Source organism: Phoenix dactylifera, chromosome 11 (genome assembly GCF_009389715.1).
Source record: "Phoenix dactylifera cultivar Barhee BC4 chromosome 11, palm_55x_up_171113_PBpolish2nd_filt_p, whole genome shotgun sequence".
In the NCBI taxonomy this organism is placed as follows: Eukaryota; Viridiplantae; Streptophyta; class Magnoliopsida; order Arecales; family Arecaceae; genus Phoenix; species Phoenix dactylifera.
In genome coordinates, this window is record NC_052402.1 from 5,981,058 (window position 1) to 6,006,090 (window position 25,033).

A 25,033-nucleotide genomic window follows, 5' to 3' on the forward strand; every position below is an offset into this window, starting at 1 on the left:
TATTAAAGTTTATTTATTGTTGGGTAGTAGGTTTATCTGGTGTGTTTGGCTATCATTGAAATAGGTAGGTTTGATTTCAATTAGGTCTCTCTTTGTAGTGTTGTCTATAGTAGATGGTATGGTTAAAGGGTTTTTTCAATCATAGTTTAATATTGGGTAGTGTCGGCCGTTTGCTATGTTATATTGTCAGGGTATTTTTGAACTTGTAATACATTATTGCGCTTTACAAGGTTATCTTTCTGGTTGAAAAATCGAGATACTTCCTACCGTTTGGTATGTTTAGCTGCCACGGCAACTTGCATGATTGAATTTTGTTTCCACTGTTAATATTTGAGTTTTCAAGGTTTTGGTTGCTATTGCTTAATTTATGTTTGTTTTGTGGGATTTAAGTTTTTGTAATTTTCATGCTTTGCATAAGTGATGCTTGACTTCTTCAGAAGATAGCATTTGATAAGTCTTTTTATATACTTGATATATTCTTTTGTTTTTTTGACTCCATTAGGGATTTGTTTATTTTTGTGGTTGTCTAACATGGATGCTTTCAGAAGCTTACTTGTAATATCTAATGGATTTTTGTAATAATATTTGCATTAATTACTGTTGGTACCAGATATCGCTATATGCTTGGTTCTGATGAAGAAAATAGTGTCGAATTTGCATGGTTTATGCTGTGTTAGGTTTTTCATCTGTCCATATTTGCATGGTTTTATCTACCGCATAAAGATTTGCATGCGGAGGTAGATCTTGCCATCCATTCTACCATCACAACTCCATCTTGTACGTCATTTCCATCCCAACCAACATATCCTGTCCCGCATAGAAATCTCTATACATCTCGAAGCAGAAACATTTCCATCTCCCGAAAGGAACAGCCCACCGATTGATGCCAAAACGAGTCGAGACGAAGACCCGATCGATCGAGATCCAGATCCAGAATGGCGGAGTCCACGATGGCAGCGGCTGCGGCGGCGGAGAGGAAGAAGCAGCTTTTTATCCTCTCCGGGCAGAGCAACATGTCCGGACGGGGCGGCGTGAAGAGCCGCCATTGGGACGGCGTCGTCCCGCCGGAGTGCCGCCCAAACCCCTCCATCCTCCGCTTCTCCGCCGGATCCCGATGGGAGGAGGCCCGCGAGCCCCTCCACGCCGACATCGACACCTCCAAGACGTGCGGCGTCGGCCCCGGCATGGCCTTCGCCAATGCCGTCCTCCCCGCCGCCGCCGCCGCCGTGGAGGGGGCGGAGGGGTCGTCATAGGGCTGGTGCCGTGTGCCGTGGGGGCACGGAGATAAGGAAGTGGGAGAAGGGATCGAGGCTGTACGACGAGATGGTGAGGAGGGCGAAGGAGGCGGCGGAGGGCGGCGGCGGAGCGGAGATCAAGGCGGTCCTGTGGTACCAGGGGGAGAGCGACGCGGCCTCGGAGGACTTGGCTAACGCGTACAAAGCTAATATGGAGAGGCTGATCCGGGACGTCCGATGCGATCTCCAGTCTCCATCGCTGCCGTTCATCCAGGCAAGTCCTTCCATCAGAACTAATCCACTATATTATATATTCCCCATTCGGACCTGGTTCATATTTGAGACCAACGATGGTTTTCATATTGTACATGTACATGATTTTAAGGATGGAATAGATGAGCATTTAGTTTAATCAACTAATATGTTAAAAAAAAAATTAAAAACTTGTTTGGTTCGCAAAAAAAAATTTCTTCTTACTAAATTATTTTTTCCAAAAAAATAATTTCTGAAAATATAACGTCTCGTAAAATAATTTAAGGGCATCTAGTTCTCTTTTTTTTTTTTTTTGGTCAAAACCGGTATTTCATTTCATATACCTCTAACGTGAATACAACCAGACATATCAAAGAAAAGTAAACAAAATAAAGCGTGTGGGACGCCATCTAAACTAGACCAGAAGGCCTCCCCAGAGTGCCGGGCAACATAAGAGGCGACCCAGTCTGCTGCACTGTTCGCCTCTCGATAGGCATGGGCAATCTGACAGGAAGTCAGCTCCCGCACCAAACTGCGAGTGTCCCGTATCAAAGGGTGACCATCCCCCATATGTGTCCACTCCTCGTATCCAGTCAATCACTGTAGAGCAATCACCCTCGAGAACAAGTCTGTCGGCCCCCAGAACACGTCTCGCAAACAAAACGCCCTCCCAAGCAGCCTGCAACTCTGCTCCCACCACCGAACAGCCAAAAATACTCCGTCCTCCAGCAGCGATAAATGTACCCCGGTGGTCCCTGATCACGAAACCCACGCCCCCAGATGCGCCATCCTCCGCCATACCATCGTCGAAGTTCATCTTAAGATAGCCAGGGGGTGGGGATACCCAAGAGAAGAAACTAAACCTGGACGCTGAACCAGCAGTGCAGGTACCCCAGATATCCCTAGTCCTCCCAGGTGGAGCCGACATGGCCAACATAGCTGTCTCCGCTGCATGCCGCAGTGCTCTCTCCATCACAGCCCGTGGGGACAACCGCCCGCCCTCGAAGAGACGGTCATTCCTAGCCAGCCATATGTGATAGGCTAGGTAAGCCACAATGGATCCTGTCTCAGCATCCCTCGGCCTCCGAGTAGCCTCTCGCAAATACCGGAGCATATCCTCCACCGACTCCCACATAGGAGGGAGCAGCGTCGAGGCCGATCTCCAGCACTGCACAGCTATAGGGCATCAGAGGAGTACGTGGCCAATGGTCTCCTCAGCATCCAAGCATACCTCGCATAGTGATCCCATCCTCATCCCTCGTCTGGCCAACATACTCCTGGTCGGAAGGCAACCCCAGGCCACCTTCCGTAGAAAAAGTGCCACCCGGGGATGCACCCTCATCCTCCATATCCATCCGCCATCAATCCGCCTCACCGACTCCCTACTGGTCCACGCATGGATGTCCCTGGCACGCACCCTCGACCGGCCTGTCGGAATCCAGACCAATCTGTCAGGCTCCGCCCGGGAGCGGGATCGGTAAGGCCAAAATTCTCTCCGCCAGGTGCTCCCCAAAAGTCTCCCGAACGAACACCTCATCCCATCTCCCCTCCCCTGGGACCAGCAAATCACTAACTCGATGTCCCATCAGCCTACCCGTATCCACCATGGCCGGTAGCCTGCTAATCGGTAGCTCAGTCACCCAGCTATCCTCAAGGACATCCACCGACACACCATCCCCGATAGCCCACCGGATCGCCGGAAGCACTAATGTAGCCCTAGCACTGGTCTCCCTCCAGATAGGGGAGTGGAGCCGCCCCGCCCTAACACCAACCGTCAATGCACCGTTCTTAGCCCTCATCAGGGAGGACCATATGCTCTCGGGCTCCAGCATGAGGCTAGCTGCCAACCGCATAACCGAAGCCTCCCGTCGCGCCACCAAGGACGGCACTCCCAAGCCACCATGTCTAACCGGCTGACAAACCACCTCCCAAGCCACTAGATGTGCACAGCCTCTGTCACCACGCCTCCTCCAGATAAAGTCTCTGATAAGCCGCTCAACTGACCTCAACGAAGATACGGGGAGGACAGCATGGGATACAAGATATATCGGAATAGCACTGAGGACTGACCGTGCCAATGTGACTCTACCCATCATAGATAATGTATGCATCTGCCATCCTTCCAACCTGTGTCTGATGCTATGCTCAAGAGAAAGGATATCTCCACTACGCAGACGTCGCCCAAGTATCGGCACACCCAGGTATGTCAAAATGCCCTCCTGCTTACCAACTCCCATGGTCTCCATGATAGCGGCCTTTATCTGAGCCTTGGTCTTCGGACTGAAAAGAATAGACGATTTATCCAAGTTGATCCGTTGACCAGAAGCAGTACAGTAGGCATAGAGGATCCTCCGGGTCGAATGTGCAATCTGCCTCGTCGCCCTAGCCAACAGTAAACAGTCATCAGCGAATAGCAAGTGGAAAATCGGCATAGCCCTCTGCACCGGCCTATAAACCTCCAGAGTCTGTGAACCCACTGCAGATCGAAGAGCTCTGGACAATGCATCTGCACAAATGATGAATAGCAATGGGGACAATGGACATCCCTGGCGAAGTCCAATAGATGTATTAAAGAAGTGAGAAGGTGTGCCATTTACCAGAATGGAGAAGGAGGGGCCCATCACACAGCCCATAACCCACCTAATCCACATCTCATGGAAGCCAAAGCTCTGTAAAGAATATCGAAGAAACTTCCAGCACATCCTGTCATATGCCCTCTCCATGTCAAGTTTGACCCCCATGAGGCAACGCCGCATAGGAGCTCTCTCCAGATCAAACATGAACTCCTGGGTAATTAGGACATTATCTGATATACTCCTCCCCCCTATGAAAGCACCCTGCTCTGGGCTGATAATCCTGGGTAAGATCCCTCTCAGTCTAATTGCCAAGATCTTTGCCGTGACCTTATACAGGGTAGAACATAGGCTGATTGGCCTAAAGTGGCCAGGCACAGTAGCATCCTGGCTCTTGGGGATCAATGTAATAAAAGTCCTCTGCCACTCCGGACTCATCATGGCCGTACTAAAAAACTGCTGGATGTCCTCAATAACATCGTGGCCAACAATCGACCAATACCTACGAAAGAACACGGGTGGAAAGCCATCCGGCCCAGGTGCTTTGTCCCCCTCTAGGGACCACACCGCCTCCTGAATCTCCCGCCCTGATACCGGTCTGATCAGTGCTAAAGCATCCTCATCGGATACCCCCTCAGATGGAAGGGTAGCTCAGTATGTATCCCACTACCTGTCCGCTCTGTCCACCTGGCCCTGAAGAACTGCTCAAACACCCTGCATATCATATCTGGATCCTCTGTGGTCTGGCCATCCTCGCCCCTGATAGATCTGATCCTGTTCCGCTGTCTTCTGATCAATGTCGACTGATGAAAGAACTTGGTATTTCTGTCCCCTTCCTGAATCCACTAAACCCTCGATTTCTGCCTCCAGAAGATCTCTTGTTGGTGAAGTAGGGAGTCATGCATAGATAAGAAAGATCTCAATTCCGACAACTCCTCATGTGATAAACCTCCCCCCGAAGCCTCTCGTGATTGTAGATTTGCAATTGCCTCCTCTAACTCCTCAATTCTACGGAATATGTTCCCTACTTCCACCCTATTCCACCTCCGAAGATATCTCCTTGTCAACTCAAGTCTGCGAGAAACCCGATACATAGTATCCCCCCAGACAGGCTTGCACCAAGCCTCACTCACAACACCCCAAGACCGAGGGTAACACAGCCATAACCTCTCAAACCTGAAAGGGCAATGAAAAGGAATGGGTCTATCAGTACTCACCAGTATCGGACAGTGATCTGAAGCTATCTGCGAAAGGTGTTTGACATGATAGTCTAGGAACTCCTGAATCCAGCCAGCCGTGGCAAAAGCCCTGTCAAGCCTCTCCCACACTCTAGCCGGACCCTGTTGATTGTTGCACCATGTGAATCTGGGCCCTGTGAAACCCAGATCTATCAGCCCATTTGTAGAAATAAACTCCTGAAATTCCTTCACCTTCCTCTGATATGAGAATTGCCTCCCACCCATCTTCTCCTGTGGATCGTCTATACAGTTAAAATCTCCTGCAATCAACACTGGGTGCCCCTGATCCACCAACTTGGAAGCCTCCTCCCACAATGTCCTCCGAGCCCTAAAGTCAGTACTAGCATATACAGCTCCAAAAATCCATGGCCTCCCCTCCCCTTCTGATATCACCATAATCACTTCCTGGCTACTGACATTAAAGATGTCCACATTACCACAATCTAATTTCCAAGTTACAATAATACCTCCCGACAACCCCTGAGATTCCACAGCATAGAATCCCCAAGATCGCGGAAGTGCCCTCCTAGCTCTCACAATACTCCTCCCGGCTAATCGGGCCTCAGATAAAACACAGATATCGGGGTTGTGCACCTGCACCAACCTCCGAAAAGCCGGGGCGAAAGAAGGTTTTCCGGCCCCCCAACAATTCCAAAGGATTAGCTTCATTGACAACCAGGTTCATTTGCCCTGCTCTCCCTCCCAGAGCCGACCCCACTGTCCACATTCACTCCTTCCTTGGGAATTGGCTCAGCGACATCCCTTTGCACCGCTGCCAAGACCTGAAACAAAACTTGGTTGTGGGCACTGTGTCCCCGTGCCAAATGGCACACAGAGTCCACAGTAGTCCCACCTTCCTCCCTACCGCAGCTGCCTTTCAAGCCGGCACCACCCACTGCTTGAAAGGCCGTCTCCAGACCTTCCGGCTGTTGCACCGCCCCTGCCGTCGCCTCCACCGCCGACCAGACTGCCGAGAGGTCCCCAACCGAGGTGGCACGGGAGAGCCTCCAGCCGGCAGGTCGTCCGCCGCTAGCTTCCCGCCCACCGCCGGCCGCCACCGCTGCCCTAGGAGGTCGGGAACACATCGGTACCGTCGGCGGAGGTGAACTCCGGCTCCTCCGGTACCCTCCCACCACTGGTCTCCGAAAACCCATGGCCGGCCAGACGCCTCCTGCTGGGCACACAAAGTCGGGCACACCGATCCCTTTTAGACGGGCTGCGGGCGCGCTTCAGCGGACTCAAACCCGGTCCGCGCCCCGAATCCGTCTTGGGTAAGCCTCGGTTAATGGAGGCCGGCCCATCGCCAGGCCCACCTGACCCCGGCTTTGAACTAAGCGGCCCAAAGCCTGTGTTCTCCGCCCGCCCACCCATAGGGGAGTTGGGCCGCGAAGTGCCCTGGATACCGGCCCGATCTCCTGCATGCGGGCCCCGATCAGCCAACTCCGGGATGCTGGTCAACTCGGACAACGCGCCAAACACATTCCCGGGTTGACTCACCCCTCCTCCCGAGTTGCCATTGGAGCATTCCCCTTTGTCCTTGTCCGGTGACTTCCGCCGTGCCACCTTGGACGGCTTCTGCCATCCATCCAGGTCCACCGGAGAGCCAGAGGGGATCGTCTCCCCACCCACCGAAGAAGCCTCCGCACGGATGGGCGTACCCACTGGTTTGGGACCGCCCTCCACCGCCATCTGCATCCTTGGTTTCTCACTCCCTTTCCCAGTCCACGCTTGCCGGACTCTATGGGTAACCATCCACGGCCCGTACCCCGGGGTCTCCGAAGGGCCGTTCCCACTGACCCCTCCCTGTGAGGAGACTTCCGAAGTTCGATTCTCCTCCATCACTGCCTTACCACACCTTTCCCCTGGAATCTCGATCGGTTTAGACACACATGAACCTTCCCCATGGCCCACTCTGCCACACCGGCAGCACGGATTTGGAAGGTTCTCAAAGATGAACGCTTGCCAAACCCTCTCTTCCATCCTCTGTGTCTTCCCCTTCACAAAGGTACCACCTCTCAAAGGATTTTTGAGGTCCACCTCGATCTTGACCCTAGCAAAGCCCAGTTTCTTGCCTTGCTCCGTTGCCTCATCCACCGCCAGCGGCCTACCAGCCTTCGCCGCCATCTGAAGAATGATGGACTTCTCCCAGAAATCCAGCGGCAGCCCGGGCATCCGAAGCCAGACAACCACCTTGCTCAACCCACCTACACCCGGAGTGAAGTTTGGCCTCTACCATTCCATGGCATGAAGCTGCCCTGCCACCATCCATGGCCCCCAACTCAGTGCCATCTCCCTGTGTTCCTCACAGGAAAACCGAACCACATAGAAGCCTTCCAGCAGTGGGAAGATCTCGGGGATATCAGAGAGCTTCAGAACCCGTCTAAGCTCCTTAACCACCCATTCGGCAGGGACGACCCTTCCCAGGCTCCGAATCAGCACTGCCGAATCCATCCATGGCTTCCTGGTCTCCTCCAGCTTATCCTCCTCAACTTCCACCACATCATCGTATCGCCTCTGCAACGCCTCCAGCTCCGCAGCAGGGATGCGAAGATTCGTCCAATGCGGCCGCATCGGGGCACCTTGTCACGACCCCCGCCCCGTTCCCGGCGGGCCGCCGCGACGGTCCTAGGGTGCGGGTAGGCATAAGGCCACCAGCCACCACGTAGAACCCTACTACCTATCAACCATCAATAAATTCTGAAAATTTTGGCATGATGCATGCACAAAATGATCACCTTTCCTATGGTGACCTGTCAGGATTATCTCAATACATACAACAACACTACCTGTCAGAGCAGCAATCACATAACCTGTCACATAACGAACCTGGACAATATATATCAATACATCATCACAGGCATATAACTCAATTATATAAAAATCTGGTTCCCATTCCATCCATGGTCAAACCCATATCCACAACAGGATCTATGACTGTAACTATACACTAAATACAACAGAAGGTTTATAATACACCAAAAGGGTATAAACCTCTATCTACATTATACTATACTATGGAGCGGCACAGCTAGCAGGCAACCACTAATTCTGCTCCTCTCTATACAATACCTGCCCTGCAATCAAAAATATCAAACTGGGGAGTGAGTATATGAATACTCAGTGAGTGGAGTAGAGAGTACTATGCACATGAGACAGAATATAATCATGGCTCGAGATGAAATCTCAAGATCAATAACAAGATGAACATGATCTCAACATAGAGAATATGGAGTAAATCATCAAAATCACCACAATCAATATCAACTCATCTGAAGCATATATGGAATAATCAAGTAAACATATATGCTACTCATGAATATGCTCAACGGATCATAATGCTGGAACATACAAATCAGGTGTCAATATGCTGAAATCATCACTAGACAGCTATCGGGAGGTGGGTTTTACGCCCCAGGCGAACTAGCAACAACTCCCTACTGCCATATGCATATATCGAATATGACACCACACCAATATGTAAATCATCACTAGACAGCTGTCGGGAGGTGGGTTTTACGCCCCAGGCGAACCAGCAACAACTCCCCACTGTCACATGCATATGCAGGATAAGACACCATATCGATAATGTAAATGCTAGACAGCTATCGGGAGGTGGGTTTTACGCCCCAGGCGAACCAGCAACAACTCCCTACTGTCACATGCATATGCAGGATAAGACACCACACTGATCATATAAATGCTGGCCAGTATCCAGAACAGAAATCCATCTCATATCTACATACTAAACGGCACCTCGCGGGAATTCTACATCCGTGGAAAGCCATACTGCACCTCGCGGGGTCTTACTATGCCCGGCGGCAAGCAGAATATAAGTCGTAGGACCGGCCGATCCTACGCCTAGGGCCGTGTCCCCCCCTAGGAAGGGACTGGGCTCCGCCCACCCAGAAGGCTACTATGTGCACAAAGGCCGATGTTCAACCCCCATCGACTATAGGTGTCCTGTAGATACTGCCAAGCCATGCATAAATGCCATAATGCACCCTCCCAATACTCTACTAAAAAGGAGTATGATCAAGACTACCGCTCACTCGACTCCGACCCAATCATAAACTAACATCAGGGTTGGGAGTGAGGGGTCAAGGATGTACAATGCAACTCAATATACCACTGAAATGGGCTCTACAAATCTTTGAAATAGAGGAAATGAAATCAATTTACAAAAGAAATCATTTCACAATTCGGAATCAATTTGATTACTCATCAACCCCTCGTAATTCCTCTCAATGTTCCCTCAAATGCATGTACAGAATAATCAAGCATGGAGAATCAAGATTATAGAGGAATCTACTACAATATTAATCAATATGCTCAAGTGGAATCAATTCACACTTGGCGAAATTCATGAAAATGAATTAAGGATGCTCATAGTGCAAAGTACATGACTCCCACTCACCTGTCAATCCGGCACGGCCTCGATACGCCTCTAGAATTCTACAGCAGGCAGTGAGGAACTTCTTCCTCTCGTTCCCTAGCTTCTTGCCCAACTGTGACATGCATTTACCATACATTTAGTCTTGTATCAAGGCCATAATCTACGTGCCAATTATAATATAGGGAACTTTAATTGATTCAACTCCCCCGTTCCCTAAATCTTTTCTTTTCTTTCTCTTTTTCTTTTTCTATTAATTAACTCATCATTTATGTGTATTAGGGACTCCCTTGCACGAGTACAAGGTCCCCTTAGCTTAATCTAGGCTTAATACCCTATTATGGCATGAAATCTCCTATTTTCCCACTCGGATGAACAGTAACCCGGACCGACAGCCGGTTACTTCATCCCGGGTTTGATCCACTTTCCAAACTCCAGATTTGATGAAATTTTTACCTAACATTCTACACTCATAGGGGATTCCAAAGAGGTAACATGCATTGCTATCGGAGGTCGTTTGACCCCCTAAATAATTCGCCGAAGTTGGGACTTCGACACAGTTTTTCCGTAGTGCCGGAAAAATTTGTCAAAATCCGATTCTTCCTCTTTTAACCGCCTCTACAACCCTTATCCGACCCCTCTAGACTATATTCACCCTTTGTATAGCCTAATGTCATCAAAAGACTAGATAGGGACGGATATTTACCTTTTTCTTTTTGGAAATCGAGGTCCTTGCGTAGAGGGGAAGGAGATCTACGTTTTTCCCTTCAGCTGGAAGTGCAACCGGGATCCCTTTCCTCCTTGAATCCCCTTCCTCTTCTTCTTTCTTCTTCTTCTTCTTCTCTTTTTCTTTCTTTCTGTGTCGTCTGAGAACCCCCTCCCTCTTTCTCTCGGTTTCACCAGCTCAAACCCTCCAATTAAATCACATCAAAACACTATTCACCCTTTGTTTAATATTATTAAATTCCCATTTTGCCCCTAACACTTCAACATATCTACCGTTATGCCATTAACTTTTGATTCCTTCCAATTTTACCCTTACCACTTCAATGCATCTACAACTATGCCATTATCTTTTGATTCCTTCCAATTTTACCCCTTATATCAATTTTAAAGGACTATTCTATCCCTTTTTTATATAAAAAAAATATTTTGGGGTTATTACATCCTCCCCCCCTTATATAAAATTCGTCCTCGAATTTAAAAGAGTAAATTACCTGATTACTCGAAGGGGTGAGTGTATCTGCTCTTCATATTCTGCTCGGTGTGGTATTGGGAATCAAATAAATTAGGAGTGTTTTACCTTCTATCTCTACCACACAGGTAGGATAAACATACTTCGCTTTTATACTATCCCCTACATGTGTACTAATAGCTAAGGGAATATGCATTAATATCTTATCCTTAGCTAACTTTTTAGCAAAATAAGGGGACTGAATGGGTAGCTCCAGAATCAAATAACACTCTAGCTTTAATCTTATCAATGAGGAGCATACCTGTCACAGCTGCATTTGATGCCTGTGCCTCCTGTGGATTTACCGTGAACACCCTTCCTTGCCCTCTGCCTACTGGAGCTGACAGTTGAGATGGTCCAGCACTCTGCTGTGATGTTTGTGCTTGACCTCTACCTCTGCCTACAGGCTCCCTACTACTAGGCCTGTCCATCTGCACAGAAGGATAGGATGCCAAAGGCACAAACTGCTGGGTGGCACCCTGCGGGCATTCTCTGACAAAATGACCCGGCTGTCCACATCTGTAGCACACTCCCTGACCCATTCTGCATCTGCCAGGGTGCTGCTTCCCACATATGCCACATACTGGCCATGATTGGAACCTAGATTCAGTTCTGGCCATAGTGACTGGAGGACGAGGTACTGATGGTAGAAAAGTATCTTGTGATTGACCTCTTTCCCTCCATTTCCTCTTACGTGGGGCAGGTGGAGCTGAGCGTACAGACTGCTCCATCGGGCCCTCCGAGAGATCTACTCCCTCAGATCTATCTCTACTGCTTTGCCCTTTCCCCATACTCATTTTCCTCTGTTCTCTTTCAGCTCTTTCCTCTTTGTTTCTGGTCTCCCACTGTTTTGCTTTATCAATCAGCCTAGATAAGGTGGGGACCTCTACTGCCAGTACTGCATTATAAAGCGGGAAAATCAGACCCCGCCTGAATCTTTCTATCCTGGCAGCTTCAGTGGGGATGATGTAAGGAGCATACATCCCCAATCTAGTGAACTCACGAGCGTACTTAGATACGCTCATTCCGGGCATCTGCTTCAGCCTCTCAAACTGAAGAGCCCGATTCTGCCTCTCAGCCGGAGACAAGAACTCATCCATCACTGCTTGCCTGAACTCTTCTCAGGTTGGAGGATTCCTACTGTACAATCTGTCCTCCATATGCCTCTGGTACCAGTCCCAGGCATCTTCCTTCATTGTAAGCCCTACAAGTTCTATAGCTCTTGCATCAGAACAGGGCAGTCTCCGTATCATCTTTTCAGTCTCCTCCAGAAATCTTTGAGGATCTTCACCTTCTTCTCCCTTAAACTCCGGGGTTCTGAGCCTCAGAAATTCTTGTACAGTAATCCCCTCATCATCTAGAGCTCGCCTGGCCAAACTTCTTGGCACAGGTACAGGAGGTAGGATGGATACTACTGACGGGGCAGGAGGTTTCCCCCGAGCAATCTGCTCCCTCAGAGCCTGATTCTCCGCCAGTAACTGTTCCATCAATGCATCTCTATTTCCTACCTCCCCTTGATCATCAACCCTCCGTCTATCAGCAGGAGGAGATTTTTCTCTTTGGGGCTCGACATGTGCGGAACCCGCATCCAATGCTATATCTGGCTCCATCCTCCTTCCAGGACGAGCAGATCCTCTCCTTGAAGGTTCTCTTTATATGTCTCTAAAAGAGTTAAAAAGAGAGGGCAGTCGTTACACACTGAGTCATGATATATTTTACTCAGTTGTAAACGACTCATAAAATAACATACAGAAAAATCCTATGCTCCATAGTATAATCCTATACTTAATCCTGACTCATCCTATTGCTCTGACAGGACTCTTGTTTAACCTTTGCTCTGATACCAAGCTTTGTCACGACCCCCGCCCCGTTCCCGGCGGGCCGCCGCGACGGTCCTAGGGTGCGGGTAGGCATAAGGCCACCAGCCACCACGTAGAACCCTACTACCTATCAACCATCAATAAATTCTGAAAATTTTGGCATGATGCATGCACAAAATGATCACCTTTCCTATGGTGACCTGTCAGGATTATCTCAATACATACAACAACACTACCTGTCAGAGCAGCAATCACATAACCTGTCACATAACGAACCTGGACAATATATATCAATACATCATCACAGGCATATAACTCAATTATATAAAAATCTGGTTCCCATTCCATCCATGGTCAAACCCATATCCACAACAGGATCTATGACTGTAACTATACACTAAATACAACAGAAGGTTTATAATACACCAAAAGGGTATAAACCTCTATCTACATTATACTATACTATGGAGCGGCACAGCTAGCAGGCAACCACTAATTCTGCTCCTCTCTATACAATACCTGCCCTGCAATCAAAAATATCAAACTGGGGAGTGAGTATATGAATACTCAGTGAGTGGAGTAGAGAGTACTATGCACATGAGATAGAATATAATCATGGCTCGAGATGAAATCTCAAGATCAATAACAAGATGAACATGATCTCAACATAGAGAATATGGAGTAAATCATCAAAATCACCACAATCAATATCAACTCATCTGAAGCATATATGGAATAATCAAGTAAACATATATGCTACTCATGAATATGCTCAACGGATCATAATGCTGGAACATACAAATCAGGTGTCAATATGCTGAAATCATCACTAGACAGCTATCGGGAGGTGGGTTTTACGCCCCAGGCGAACCAGCAACAACTCCCTACTGCCATATGCATATATCGAATATGACACCACACCAATATGTAAATCATCACTAGACAGCTGTCGGGAGGTGGGTTTTACGCCCCAGGCGAACCAGCAACAACTCCCCACTGTCACATGCATATGCAGGATAAGACACCATATCGATAATGTAAATGCTAGACAGCTATCGGGAGGTGGGTTTTACGCCCCAGGCGAACCAGCAACAACTCCCTACTGTCACATGCATATGCAGGATAAGACACCACACTGATCATATAAATGCTGGCCAGTATCCAGAACAGAAATCCATCTCATATCTACATACTAAACGGCACCTCGCGGGAATTCTACATCCGTGGAAAGCCATACTGCACCTCGCGGGGTCTTACTATGCCCGGCGGCAAGCAGAATATAAGTCGTAGGACCGGCCGATCCTACGCCTAGGGCCGTGTCCCCCCCTAGGAAGGGACTGGGCTCCGCCCACCCAGAAGGCTACTATGTGCACAAAGGCCGATGTTCAACCCCCATCGACTATAGGTGTCCTGCAGATACTGCCAAGCCATGCATAAATGCCATAATGCACCCTCCCAATACTCTACTAAAAAGGAGTATGATCAAGACTACCGCTCACTCGACTCCGACCCAATCATAAACTAACATCAGGGTTGGGAGTGAGGGGTCAAGGATGTACAATGCAACTCAATATACCACTGAAATGGGCTCTACAAATCTTTGAAATAGAGGAAATGAAATCAATTTACAAAAGAAATCATTTCACAATTCGGAATCAATTTGATTACTCATCAACCCCTCGTAATTCCTCTCAATGTTCCCTCAAATGCATGTACAGAATAATCAAGCATGGAGAATCAAGATTATAGAGGAATCTACTACAATATTAATCAATATGCTCAAGTGGAATCAATTCACACTTGGCGAAATTCATGAAAATGAATTAAGGATGCTCATAGTGCAAAGTACATGACTTCCACTCACCTGTCAATCCGGCACGGCCTCGATACGCCTCTAGAATTCTACAGCAGGCAGTGAGGAACTTCTTCCTCTCGTTCCCTAGCTTCTTGCCCAACTGTGACATGCATTTACCATACATTTAGTCTTGTATCAAGGTCATAATCTACGTGCCAATTATAATATAGGGAACTTTAATTGATTCAACTCCCCCGTTCCCTAAATCTTTTCTTTTCTTTCTCTTTTTCTTTTTCTATTAATTAACTCATCATTTATGTGTATTAGGGACTCCCTTGCACGAGTACAAGGTCCCCTTAGCTTAATCTAGGCTTAATACCCTATTATGGCATGAAATCTCCTATTTTCCCACTCGGATGAACAGTAACCCGGACCGACAGCCGGTTACTTCATCCCGGGTTTGATCCACTTTCCAAACTCCAGATTTGATGAAATTTTTACCTAACATTCTACACTCATAGGGGATTCCAAAGAGGTAACATGCATTGCTATCGGAGGTCGTTTGACCCCCTAAATAATTCGCCGAAGTTGGGACTTCGACACAGTTTTTCCGTAGTGCCGGAAAAATTTGTCAAAATCCGATTCTTCCTCTTTTAACCGCCTCTACAACCCTTATCCGACCCCTCTAGACTATATTCACCCTTTGTATAGCCTAATGTCATCAAAAGACTAGATAGGGACGGATATTTACCTTTTTCTTTTTGGAAATCGAGGTCCTTGCGTAGAGGGGAAGGAGATCTACGTTTTTCCCTTCAGCTGGAAGTGCAACCGGGATCCCTTTCCTCCTTGAATCCCCTTCCTCTTCTTCTTTCTTCTTCTTCTTTTTCTCTTTTTCTTTCTTTCTGTGTCGTCTGAGAACCCCCTCCCTCTTTCTCTCGGTTTCACCAGCTCAAACCCTCCAATTAAATCACATCAAAACACTATTCACCCTTTGTTTAATATTATTAAATTCCCATTTTGCCCCTAACACTTCAACATATCTACCGTTATGCCATTAACTTTTGATTCCTTCCAATTTTACCCTTACCACTTCAATGCATCTACAACTATGCCATTATCTTTTGATTCCTTCCAATTTTACCCCTTATATCAATTTTAAAGGACTATTCTATCCCTTTTTTATATAAAAAAAATATTTTGGGGTTATTACACACCTCTAGCCACCGCCGACCACGACGGCCCCTTCGCCCCTTCCCCCACGTGACTCCGATTGGGCCGGGTAGATACGCCGTCCACCGACCCAGTCTTCCTTCCCACCACCGGCTCCGCCATGTCTCCCGCCCTCCTACCGTTCGAGAAAATCCCCGTGAGACCACCCAAGGTCACACAAAGATTAAAGCACCCGCTCACCCCAATTTAGAACCACAATCTATCTAGTTCTCTTTAAGGATTAAAGGCATGTTGAGAATAATAAAGTGTGTGTGTGTGTCCTTGCAGGTTGCTATTGCATCAGGAGATGGGCATCACATTGAGAAGGTGAGAGAGGCTCAACTGGGGATTGATATGCCCAATGTTGTTTGTGTGGATGCTAAAGGGTTACCACTTAATGAGGACCACTTGCACCTGTCCACCGACGCACAAGTCTTGCTTGGCAATATGCTGGCCCAAGCATATATCAAGCACTTTCTGGCACCTTATAATTAGATGAGATACCAAGTCCAAATAAGGCTTACACCATTGGTTGTTGGTTGTTAATATTCCATTTGTTGGAATCTTGTACCATACTTATCGACTCGGCCTCGTATAACTCCAAATCTGATTTTATTCATATCCTATAGTTTAGTATGTTGCTTCATCATGATTAGTAGAGCACATGAAGAATTTGTGTTTAATCTTTTGATACCAATGCTGGTGGCTGTGTAAAGAAGAATCTATGTTAGAAATGGCCTGTCAATTAATGGATCAATGCATCCACCTTGCCGGCTATTAATTGCTGTCCACTAAAGAAAAGTGTCATGGGACGTTGATGGTTGATGTCTAGAGGCTAAGTTTGAAAGGAACTATAATTTCCATGATCAGGACATATGTGGTGCTGTTCTGAGTGCCCCACGCAAAGTAAGCAAAATTCAGAAAAATTCTCTCTTCACCAATCTTATGTTTCCAGTAATGCTTGGCTATGGATGAGACATTGCTATCATTACGATCACTAGTTAAAGCAGAGAAAATGAGGAGCAGTGCTACCGGCCCAACAACCGTACCCAAACTTATCTCCTCAACTTCTTGCCACTGCGTTTGGAGGGTTAGATGGCTACGAGGTGCATACACTAGACACGAATCTCGTGCTGGGAAAATTAGATGGTTGATGTCAAATTTCATACTGCTATTTTCCAGAACAAGACAGTGGATTCGTATACATTACCACGGCATGAAATAGTTTCTGGGTTGTGCATGCATTGCTCTGAAGATTGCTATTGCTATTTTGCATGACAAGACAACAGAAGGATCACATATCAGCTGCATAATATAAAAAAAAATCATTTGGTTTTGTGAAAACTGGTGGATGGATAAGAAGTGGAGAGAATAATTAAATAATTGAAAACATGCACATGTTATGAACTAGCCATTATTTTTTGATCATGTTACATCTTCACCCAGTGTCTTTCAACACAACCTCTCAACAGGATGCCCTCTCACATATTGGTAATGATGCAGCCATCATTAACCTCAATTAATTCTCTGCTAATTAAGTAGACGGAGAGCACTCAGGGGGGAAGCCTTGTGGGAAGCGTTTGGGGTCCTTGCAGTAGTCGTAGATCATGTACTTCTGGCGGACCCACTTGAGCTTCTGGGCCCCTGGAGAGTCCAGAGACTGGGCCCACCAGGTCCCCTTGGAGGCCGAGCACGTGGACTTCCCCCCGGCCCACACGCAGGCGTCGGCGCTGAAGCCCCGGTAGGAGGCCACGAAGGGGGCCTGGCTCCAGTCCGTCTTGACGCGCCCGCCCATGGTGGCCCAGTCGTCGGCGTTCCAGAGGCTGGAGTAGAGCCGCATCGGCTGGTTCTTGGGGTAGGGTACACCCTTCGCTTCCATGTTCCTAAACACTCTGATTGGTGTTCCATCCACGTAGAACCTGAAAAAATATGGGCCAAAAAATAGTCAAGATCTTGGATAAGACGGAGTGGCCACCGTTTTGTATCACCTTGGGAAGTTGGGATATAACTTTAATATCAGGTGGAAAAAAGAAAGTAATTTGGGAAAAAAAGAAAAAAAAAAAGAAGCTAGAGATAAAAACCCAATAGATCACCACTTGATTCTTAAGTTAATCAACGGCCGACAATAGGCCAGGTCTGACGGGCACAATCGATTTACCATGTTAGCCTGGTGAGCTGAGCGGTGATCTGATGGATGATCGATAGTAGTACTTGAGAGAGAATTATATAACACAGCTCTCACGAGAGAGTTTTCTAATAGTTTGTATTGTGAAAAAAATGATGGTCGATATTAACTATTATCATAAAAAATTAAATGAAAAGACATTAAAATGCTACTATTTTCATTCAAGCCTTTTCAATAGTGTATAGTTTCTTCAACTATCACAGATGTACAATTTTTTTAAAAAGAAAAAAAAAAGTCTTATGGGCGGAAGTCAAACAATTCTATCCATTTAAGACACAAACAATGGCTATAATGATGCTATTTTTATTGGTTATTATTCTAAACCTTGAATTAAAAAATATGTGGAAGGGAAATAGGAATGTGTGTGCGGGTGTGTAATTTGAAACGCCTGGGGTCCAGCACATACTTCTATGGAGTTCTTTATTATTTTCTACTATTTGAATGTTTTTTTCCCTTTAACAGAACAAATACTGGTTGTTAGCAAAAATTATTTATATATATAAAAAGATCAGATGCTGGTTTATAAGAACAGATTTGGGACCCCCTCTTTCCATCAATTTTTTTTTTTAAAAAAAAAGCTATAAAGGGATGAAACTTAACAATATCTGCTGCGGATTCCAGAGAATGGAGTAGGTATGGAAATCCATCCTGGGATCAAACCACAGATGGAACTGCTGCTCCCTGTCCCCCTTCCCCTGTGTGTATATATTGGTGTGAAGCGTGTATGGCTGCCCACTAAGATTGCCGAGGAACTCGAAGTCAATCTCATCATGAGTCGATCCTTGCGAGGATAGCTATGCAAAAGAAACACCAACCAATCCATCAATATATATCAAAAACCAATCAAAAAAAGTGGGCCATAAGTGAAGCTGAGTGTCGAATTCATTGAAGTCAAGTTACATATAAGGTGGTGACGGTGCCGGCGGAGTTTCCAGGGACAAGCTTCATCCTCATGTCCATCCTTGCAAACAAATACTCTTGTTTGGATTGGAATCCAGAGCCGGATGCCTTGTCGAGGGAGAGCTGAAGGAGGTTGCCGTTTTCCAATATTTTTCCCCTCCCACTACCCCATGTCAGGTCGACGTCGGCGAGGAAGTTCGCCGACGCGGCCACGACGAGGGTCGTGAGGATCAGGGAGGCGTGCAGTAGGGATGGTTCTCTCATGTTTCCAAGTCGTGGGAGTGGAAGCGGCGAAGACTTTGGCTTTCAGCGAGAGAAAGATAAAGTGGTGCTTTGGAAAGAGGGTGGAAGGAGGGGCTCTATATATAGGGGGAAAACTTTTTTTTTTTTTAGGTGTATCTGGCTGCAGTGGTTTCGGAAAAAGATTTTTTTTTTTTTAGTACACGGAGGATTTATACTGGACACATCCAAAAAGATAAAAAAAATAATACATTTCAAAGCGCTCTAAACAGTTATTTCTTTTTGATCTACAAGACACTGCCAGAGTAATAGACCCCATACGAGACTATCCTGAAAGATATGGACTTTTTTTATTATTTGGTGAAAACGACATGTTATATAGCTCTTACATGACTATGGCCATCCAAGTTAAGAGAAAGAAAATGATACACGCTAGAAGGGATAATATCTATCATGGTTCATGAAAAATTATTAGAATGCCGTGCAATAAAGGAGGCAGCTCAATCCACAGTCATGTTTGCCTTCCGATATATATATATGCTGCTTGAAAAAACTCCATCTTTTTAATCAGTTTATGAATCTCACGAATCAATAGGTGGCCAGAGAATAAAGTGGACCCTTATGTTGATTGGTCCTCCAGTTCTTTTTTAGCGTTTGGTTTGGCTACTCTAATTAATGTTAATCCACTACAATAAAGAGAATGCGACGTATCCTTCAATTGGGTCCAGGGGATGGCTATGATGGGAGAGTGGGCACGTACGGAGCCATTCCCCTCCAAAGCAGAGAGAGGGGGAAAAAAAATATCCCAGAATGAGTTGAAAAGGCGGAGTTTTCTCAGAAGCAATGTAGGTTCTTAAGGCTATTATCACCAAACAGTGGTCCGGATGGTACTGCCTCCTGCCTCTTGAGGCGAGAAGCAAATTTGGGTTGTACAAGCAACTGAGATTCAAATAAATGTCTTTCATATCAAAACCAAATAACTTTACTTAGAGATTTAATGCACACATTTTTCTGATTTCATTATTGTACCCTTTGTTTTTGTGTAGATGGGAGGCAAGACTCAATTATTATTTCTCAGATACATACATCCGATAAAAATTAGCATATGGAAAATAAAAAAAGTCCAGATGGCAACAGATTCTCGTGATACTTAGCATTGGCTGATTATCTTTTCAAAAAATATGAAAATCTTCAAAAGAAATAGAATCTTTAAGTTGCCAAATATCATAAAAGGTATTGATCCATGCAGCAACCATGATAGAGTCCCCTTCTAAGATAATAATCGTAGGATGAAAATTATGAAATGCTATGACTCAACCTTCCTAAGCAACTTGTAACTCAATCTAGGGTACAGAACAATGAGGCGAATCCTTTAAAAATTATAATTATTAGGGTTTTTTTCATGAATATTCTTCTAGAAATTTAAATTTACATGAATACTTTCTTAAAATTTATATTTATTTCTATATCCTCATAAAATACTGTTTTTGCACAAATATCCCTAATATAACGGTTCTTCTAACACCGCTAATAAAAACCATATTTATTTTAATTAAAAATAAAATAAAATTTTGAAATTACTTTTTTATCCTCCATCGCGGTCGTCTTATAAATATTTCTTTTTGCACATCTATCCATTAAAAATATTTTAGTTATTTTAATTTAAAAATATTATTTTTTTAACAGCATTAGATAGCGTTGGTACGTATGCAAAAATAAAGATAAAAAAAGAGTAAAATAGCAAAACAAGTGTTTTACGAGAGTATACATGTAAATATCAATTTTGGGATAGGATTCATACAAAATTCGATATTTAAGAAGATATTTTTATAAAAAATCTTAATTATTATATAAAATTATTGGCGAGCAGTGAAGAGGCGAGCGAATGCACTAGATCTTCGATATTATTTACTGGAGAGGACAAACCAATGATGTTGCACATTAGCTCCCAAGCAGATCTAGCAAATAAATGGTCACAGATCATATGATTAATGTTTTCCTCAACATCAACAGAGAGGTCACAGCAGGCATGCTGTTGGTACAGCATACCCCTATGACTCAAAGGGTCACACTTTTTTGAAGCCATTATTTTGTATACACTTGCCACTTGTTTTGTATGTAGCCAGGTAATAAAGATAAATGGCTATAAAAAGAAGAGTCTTAAAAGTAAATATTTAGTCAACAAACATGAAAGTCGAAACATAAAGTTTAAGTTCAAGTCCTTTTCGGATCAAATATGAGTGAGATCTTGAATTGACTTCAATAATCAGTTTCATAATTTTGAAGAAAAAAACAAGAACATAACCCTCCTTTCTCTGATTTGGTTCCTTACTCGAATAGAAATTTGGTATAAAAATGTATTTTCAAATCAATTTTAAATCCATATATAAAGAAAGGGAAATTGAGGTCTGCCGTTTGGATTGACTACTATATTTCCTGGAGTCTTTGTAGATTTGTAATTTGATGCATGATACTTAATATCTATGATCATTTTATGTTTAATCCTTGGTTTGTGCATAATTAAGCGTGTAACAAAATAGATATAACTATGTGTTGAGGGGAAAAAAAAAACATACCTAATTGTGTATCTTGTCTAAACATAAAATGCTAATTATCCAAAGGATTAAACATAGGATGATGATTTAATAACTTAGATGCCTTTTTCTTTAAAAAAGGTGGTGCATTTGAGTTCTATTTGAACCCAATGCTAAACTAAGGTAGGTAATCCAGTCTATTGCACTGCTAATTGGGCAATTGCGTCTACATATAAAATTCTCAAGTACTTCCATTGTTAGCAATGTGCGTGCATCACGTTTTTAAATGCATTTTCAAGTACTTCTATTGGTTAGAAGGTATCTTTGTGGTTTTTTTAGTTTATAACTACTCAAGATCTTCTTGGTGAATAACCGATGTGAGACTAAATACATACTCACATAAATCTTCATATATTTCTTTCGTTCAAGTTCTGATATTTTCGTCAAGCTAAGAATTTAAATTTATTTAAATGTAATCACAAGCATCATAATCGATAAAAGGTCAAGTTCACTCTGATTTATTTTTTTAAAGACATTTTAGTCCTATATAACAACTTAAAACCTTTCCAATAAATAATCTAAATATATGTCCGTACGTAAGAATATTTAGATATACGCCATGCAGCAACCTTATTAGCTTGCAGTGTGGGAGACGTAATGTTCGTGTGGATTTGACTTGCAATGATTGGGATCTGGCTTGGGGCAAGAGATTTATTTCCTTCAAGTCTTTCGGTCTCAGCGATTAATATTGATATGGATGGTGTCATGTCGTACTCCAAGAAAGGATAGCTATCTAAAAGTGGACCAGAGCTTTATTACTGGCTCCAGCCTTTGCTGTGCTGTCTTTTTTGTCTCTAAGCTGCATTCCTTGTTCCATGGATGTGGATGGGTTTAATGCCAATGTTTTATCTGTGTATCATGAGTTAATATTGAAGAGGGGATACTTTAGAGCAGTTCCTTCTTCTATAATAACAAGATCCTTGGGACAAGAGCATACCAAATTGCCAATGTAGCTTAGAAGTTTTACATGGAACAAAGAGTGGAAATGATTTAGTAAATTCGCACTTTTCAACTAGGTACCATGCAGACTGTCATAGAAACACCATTAAGTAAATTTTCTCATCATTCATCACAAATGTTTCTTTCTTGTGTCCCCCAAACATGCTTGAATATAATCATGTGCTCTTTAACTAGTTTGGAGTGAAATAATGGATCCTTTTTTTTTTGTAACTTTCTCTCATATGGTTAGATAGAAAGGCATGTCGGCAGTGGGATATCTCATATCTGGGGGCTGATGAGCTTAGATTACACCTGGTCAGTTTGCTTGGCTCAGATATTTTTCCATTTTTATGTTAAAGAGCTAGTCCATACGTCATTCTCGACAACTTTCATGTAGGAATTAGAGCTTGCTCCAGGTCTTGTACACAGCTCATCTCATCTCATCTCATCTCATCAGTTGTCAGTGATCTACAATGTATAACAGTGCACTTGCTTTTCATGGGGTACAGCATTGCCATTGCATTTATATATAGGACTAAATTTTATCGATCCATCCAACAAAATTTGTCAAACTTCTTAAAAAAAAATGCTTGAAATACTTAAAGACAATATTATTTTAATTAATGCACGCCTAATATTCTATTATTGCGAGTACATCTATGTGCTGGAGAACTTAAAATTCTAATACTTGGGGCCCATGCATGCATGCATGCATCATCTGGACCTGCACCAGGCAAATATATGCATAGATAGTAGAAGCATTCTTGCAGTCTAATTAGATCTTTACCATCTATTTTTCTACGTAATATGGATAGATAAATATATCAAAATATATTGAAGTATATATATTTTTTAAAGTCTTCGCACAAAATCTTTTATGGAGGCCAGCATGCATTCTTCTGTGGGTCGAGGTTCTTCAAGCGTGCAAAGATAGGTTGGAATCCAGGTCGCTGGCCGCTACAACTGGCCGGGGTTGTCATCTTCGACGAAGTTAATAGCGCATGAGCTGGAAACCAGAGAGGTAGCCATGGAGGCCAGGGTTCGCACGAGCGACGGATGCTAGCTTTTCGATGATGCAAATGAGAGCTTTGCGTGTACGTCCCAGGGCATGATTCTATCCATGTCAGTTCCCCTGCGCACGAGTGTATTCCTCCATGCCAAGAATGAGTGCTACGTCTAACGATATAGACTCTCTGCGAGAGAGAGAGAGAAGGGACCTACTAATAATGGGAGCTATACCTCCTCAAACAAATAATGGAGCTTATGTGGCCAGTTTTGGATAGTATCTTATGGGTTGGGATAGAGAATTGCGGCTAGGGGTGGCAATCGGGTCGGGTTGGGTCATAAACGGGTCGGGTCACATGCATGTCGGATCAGAAAATCATAAACCTGAACCCGACCTGTTTATTAAATAGGCCAGAAATTACAACCTGAACCTGACCTGTTTATTAAACAGATAATCCGACCAGACCCGTTTAACCTGTTTAATAAACAGGTAACCTGTTTACCCAACCCGATCCGACCTGTTTAATCTGTTTGCCCAACCTGACCCGTTTAACCTGCCCAACCCGACCTGTTTATATCTGTTTAGACCCGTTTAACCCGTTTAGACCTGTTTAACCTGCCGACAGTTAAACGGGTTAAACGGTTTAAACGGGTCCGACATCTAAAACCCGTATCCGACCCAATTAATAAACAGGTTAAACGGGTCGACCTGTTTACGACCCGAACCTGTTTAGGTCAAACCCGAACTTGTTTATGGCAGGTCGAACACGGGTCGGGTTGGCGGGTCGGGTCATATTTTGCTATCCCTAATTGCGGCACAATATTTTATTTTCTAATTTTATTGGGTGTATCTGTACATGTCAGATATGATTTATTCGCTTAAAAAAAAAAAAAAGACAAATAATAGAGCTGTGACTTGATGTGCTACCATTGAGTGAGAAAAATGCCAAACATTTTTGGAATACAGGACACATTGAGATTCCTCTGGGAGGCCACATCATTGGGTGTTATTTGGAGAGGAATTTACGGCCAAATACTGAAATATTGTTTAGCATCATACGTTTAGTGTGTGAGGGTAAAATTTAGGTTAGGATAAAACTAGGTTTAATTTGAGCTTGGAATTACAAGGAATATGAACTTTGACTTCTAAAAAGAATTACTAATTTTTAATTTTTCGAGAATTTCTTCGCGGTGGCCATTCGCAATCCTCCTATGTGCCCTACTTTAGGCTAGGTTGAGTTGAGCTTAATGTTTCAAATCAAGGCTGAAATGACTCCGCATGTTGTTAAATTAGTAAGGTTTTTAACAGGCATGTCTTGTCAAAGCCCAAAGATCAAATCTTTTGGCCCTCCAAAGCATTAATGTCACATCGGGTCTAAGATTGGAACTTAAGAAGCCAAAACTAATTTGATGTTAGGCTCTCG

General features: G+C 44.5%; 2 protein-coding genes across 2 annotated transcripts; one reads left to right on the forward strand and one right to left on the reverse strand.

The window, feature by feature from the left end:
- Window positions 1-570: 570 nt before the first annotated feature.
- Window positions 571-16,520, forward strand: LOC103711945 (probable carbohydrate esterase At4g34215). Its single transcript, XM_008798276.4, is given in 4 exon segments — window positions 571-1,205; window positions 1,208-1,268; window positions 1,271-1,509; window positions 16,035-16,520. Coding segments are annotated over 4 exon segments (777 nt in total). The 5' UTR covers window positions 571-935; the 3' UTR covers window positions 16,242-16,520.
- Window positions 16,521-17,117: 597 nt separating this feature from the next.
- LOC103711946 (xyloglucan endotransglucosylase/hydrolase protein 22-like) lies at window positions 17,118-19,185 on the reverse strand. The gene is made up of 3 exons (XM_008798277.4): window positions 18,832-19,185; window positions 18,532-18,725; window positions 17,118-17,665 (listed from the first exon to the last, which is right to left on the reverse strand). Exons 1-3 carry the CDS (start codon window positions 19,093-19,095, stop codon window positions 17,281-17,283), a joined length of 843 nt encoding a protein of 280 aa, XP_008796499.1. The 5' UTR covers window positions 19,096-19,185; the 3' UTR covers window positions 17,118-17,280.
- Window positions 19,186-25,033: the final 5,848 nt, after the last annotated feature.

Bases quoted from the DNA above. Each gene is read 5' to 3' on its own strand.
- LOC103711946 (XM_008798277.4), bottom strand. From the start codon at position 19,095: ATGAGAGAACCATCCCTACTGCACGCCTCCCTGATCCTCACGACCCTC. The intron at 18,726-18,831 runs GTAACTTGACTT...TCTTTTGCATAG, and splicing joins GCACCGTCACCACCTTATAT to CTATCCTCGCAAGGATCGAC. The intron at 17,666-18,531 runs GTTAAGTTTCAT...ATATTTTTTCAG, and splicing joins TGGAATCCGCAGCAGATATT to GTTCTACGTGGATGGAACAC.